The sequence below is a fragment of the Antrostomus carolinensis genome, unplaced genomic scaffold, assembly GCF_000700745.2.
Source record: "Antrostomus carolinensis isolate BGI_N321 unplaced genomic scaffold, ASM70074v2 scaffold22389, whole genome shotgun sequence".
NCBI classification, from domain to species: Eukaryota; Metazoa; Chordata; class Aves; order Caprimulgiformes; family Caprimulgidae; genus Antrostomus; species Antrostomus carolinensis.
In genome coordinates this window covers 20292-23345 of record NW_010336755.1, presented here as the reverse complement: position 1 = coordinate 23345, position 3054 = coordinate 20292, and the positions used below count along the sequence as shown (strand labels likewise).

Sequence of the window (3054 nt, the reverse complement as noted above, 5' to 3'; positions counted from 1 at the left end):
AATCTCTGTATGGAGAGATTCTTGTGACACTGATGAATGATCAGATTCATCAATTGTCTCCTTTGTGAACAACGAGGATGAAAGAGGCCAGTACTCCCATACCCAGCTCAGTCTTGTGAATGTCAGTATTTAACTCTCCTCACATTTAACCTAGTGAACATGAGTTGCCTTCTTTTCTCCTTCAAGCAGAAAGTATTGCTTTCTGTATGACACAGGAGAAATAACTCTACAGGCCTAGCATATTATTTCTTGTCACAGCAGCAGCCTCACATAAACGAGTTCTTTAAAGAAGATGCAGGTATGGGATTAAAGGCCAGCAAGAAGCAAACGGCACATAATAATCTTCAGCTTCAGCATCAAGAACACAGGCATGTGATACAGTGCACAGCTATGCACAAAGGAATTAAGCTGGCCTGTTCCCTGTTAGGTCTAAGCAAAAATAAAAAGATTACACAAAAGAGCAGAGATTTTAAGATCAAGCCACATCTCCAGGAATTAATGAGGCTGAGATGAAGGAGGCTGTGCCATGTCTCATGACAGACTCTTCAGAATATACCTACCCCTCCTCTCCTGACAGATGTGTTTAACAGAAAAGCAGCAGCAAATTAAAATCCTCCCAGCCTCCACACTAGCTCAAGCAAGAGAGAAAAACCATCAGGGAAAAACACCATGGTAAACTGGAACATATAACGTGCTGGCATTAGGGCTAACAACGCTGATTTAAAAGAGTATCAGGATAAAGATGGCAATTCAGCTAAGACCCAGATTCTCCTGCACTTCAAGCAAAAGTGCCAAATCTAGATGAACCTGGATGTAAAGAAGCTGGCCACACTCTGCTTAAAAATACTCGTGAACGTGAAAAAGATTGTGACTAACTCCTACACGTGACTCTCTAAGGATGCCAAGAATGGCACAGAACAGTTAAACAATGTTGGGAGAGGATCCAAGGAGGGTATCACGGCCTGCCTCAAAAGCTGGTGGACTGGAGAGGGAGATGTTTTGTTTGCCTGGTTTCTTTGGTTTGGTTTTGGGAGGGTTTTTTTGGGTATACTGAAATCTATGCCCTTGTCCTGAGTTTATCAGGAAAAACTTCATTTGAACAGTAAAAATCCCTGCCATACGAGTCACTAGGTGGGATGCAGCTGCACATAGGCTGAACCTCAAGGTAATTTTAAGTAAAGCTATCAAGATTACCTGTTGAGAAGTAAATGACCGTCACAAGGTACAGATCCTGAAAGGCAGGTACAGATCATAGAATCATTGAATGGTTAGGGTTGGAACGGACCATAAAGATCATCCTATCTAAAGGAAACTGCATTAGCATAGGAAACCTCCACCAGATCTTTCTGTGGGTTGAAGAAAATGCAAAGAAAGGTAAAAGTATATCCTCTACTGACATCCACGGAGTTCCTTGGTTTCAGTAACAGAGCCACTCTACTCTGTGAACATTTGCATGGACAAGCACAGACAGAAGCACTGTACAGCAGTAAAGGCACTACGGTAGATACAAGCACCAGAACACTGTATGGCTGTGAGTTGCTTATTAAAGAATGCATCCTCCTACAGTTTCAAACCAAATTATTTTAAGTATCATATCCACTACCAGTGGCATAAAAATGCAAAGCCAACCAACATGAAACACACCTCTTCAAAGGCACATAATAACTTACCCTTTTATCAGAGTATAAAACCCAAAAATAATTCCTAATTAATTCAGATTCAATAGCTGTAAATTTCCTTTTTTCCTCCCCTTTCAATTACTGTTCAACAACTGGAAAGTCCCAACTGTACCTTTTCTGCCTTTTTGTCAGAGATATCTTGCTTTTCTAGAACTGCCATACTTTCCTTCAGATTCTTCACTATGTCTGCAGGAGACTTGTGGGACTTGCCGAAGGGGAATGGCATGATTGCGAGCCACAGGATCTTCCTTCTACAGCTCCTGCCTCACCTGGAAAAGGAGGAGAAAAAGAGCATGTCAAAAATACAAACATAAGGTCAGTATAACAACACGAATATATGTCAGTATAACAGCATGAATATCAAGAGAGAGTAGCAAAGGTATTAATATATGGAATAATCACCCTTGAAAGCTGAACTAGAGCTTCCCATGACGAACTTAAATGCTCATGCTTCCGATTCTTTTAAAACACAAGATCCAGAACCTAAGAACTCACATTAAGATTTTATGGTACAGCAACAAATTAAAGAGTATGTCCAAAGCCACACACTGCATGAATGCCACATATGGACAAGACTAACAAGGATAAATTATTCCAATTAATGCTGTCAAGCAAAACGCCTTCGTATACTAGGTCTCTGACACACAAGTCATCACGTTTCAGTTGCTCTGCAACGACTGTCCAGGTACATGCTTTTACCCATACTCATTCCATAACAAATGCATAGTAGAATGCTAAGTCTGCGCCTTAGTGCAGGAGCTACGAGCATGATGCAGACAAGGCTATAGATGGCAGCTTATTCCTACGTCAAATCACTTGGTATGTCCTGGCTTTTTTGTATCCGTATTACTGTAACTTCATATGGAAATACAGTCTCACCCCCACCCATTTTATAGGAAACAAGATTTGTCACCAATAACAGGGATGTAAATAAGACACTTGAAAACATTAAAAGCAAACACTTGATATGTATCTTTTTGAAAAATATAAAACTTGTGTTATAGGAGCAATTTTCCTTCTCTAAATATATTTACCTCCTGAATCCAAATAAATTCATTCCTCTGTGTATTTCTATATATTTATTTTACACACACACATATATATTCACTTCTGTGTACAAAACAGAAAAGTATTGCAAGTACAAATGAGTATACAAAAGCTTTTGTTACCAAACACATACCTCCCTATTGAAACAATAATAAAAACTTCTTGCAAGTGAATTCCATAAAGCATACTTCTAGAACTCTAATCTAGACAAAAAGAACAGGAAATCCTGCATTAAAAATGCTGACAGTGCTACTTCTGCTAGACAAAAGACAGCTGAAGCTGACAGAGCAGAGACTACATCGCCATTACAAAGAAGGGGTATTACCCT

General features: G+C 39.6%; 1 protein-coding gene across 1 annotated transcript in view; it reads right to left on the bottom strand.

Moving 5' to 3' along the window:
* The window catches only part of CAB39 (calcium binding protein 39), an 18507-nt gene extending 16556 nt beyond the window's left edge, over positions 1-1951 (bottom strand). Inside the window, exon 1 of the mRNA XM_010174978.1 lies at positions 1792-1951. Within this exon, the coding sequence (XP_010173280.1) occupies positions 1792-1905 (114 nt within the window). The 5' untranslated portion in view covers positions 1906-1951. The remainder of the gene's footprint in view (positions 1-1791) is intronic.
* Positions 1952-3054: the final 1103 nt, after the last annotated feature.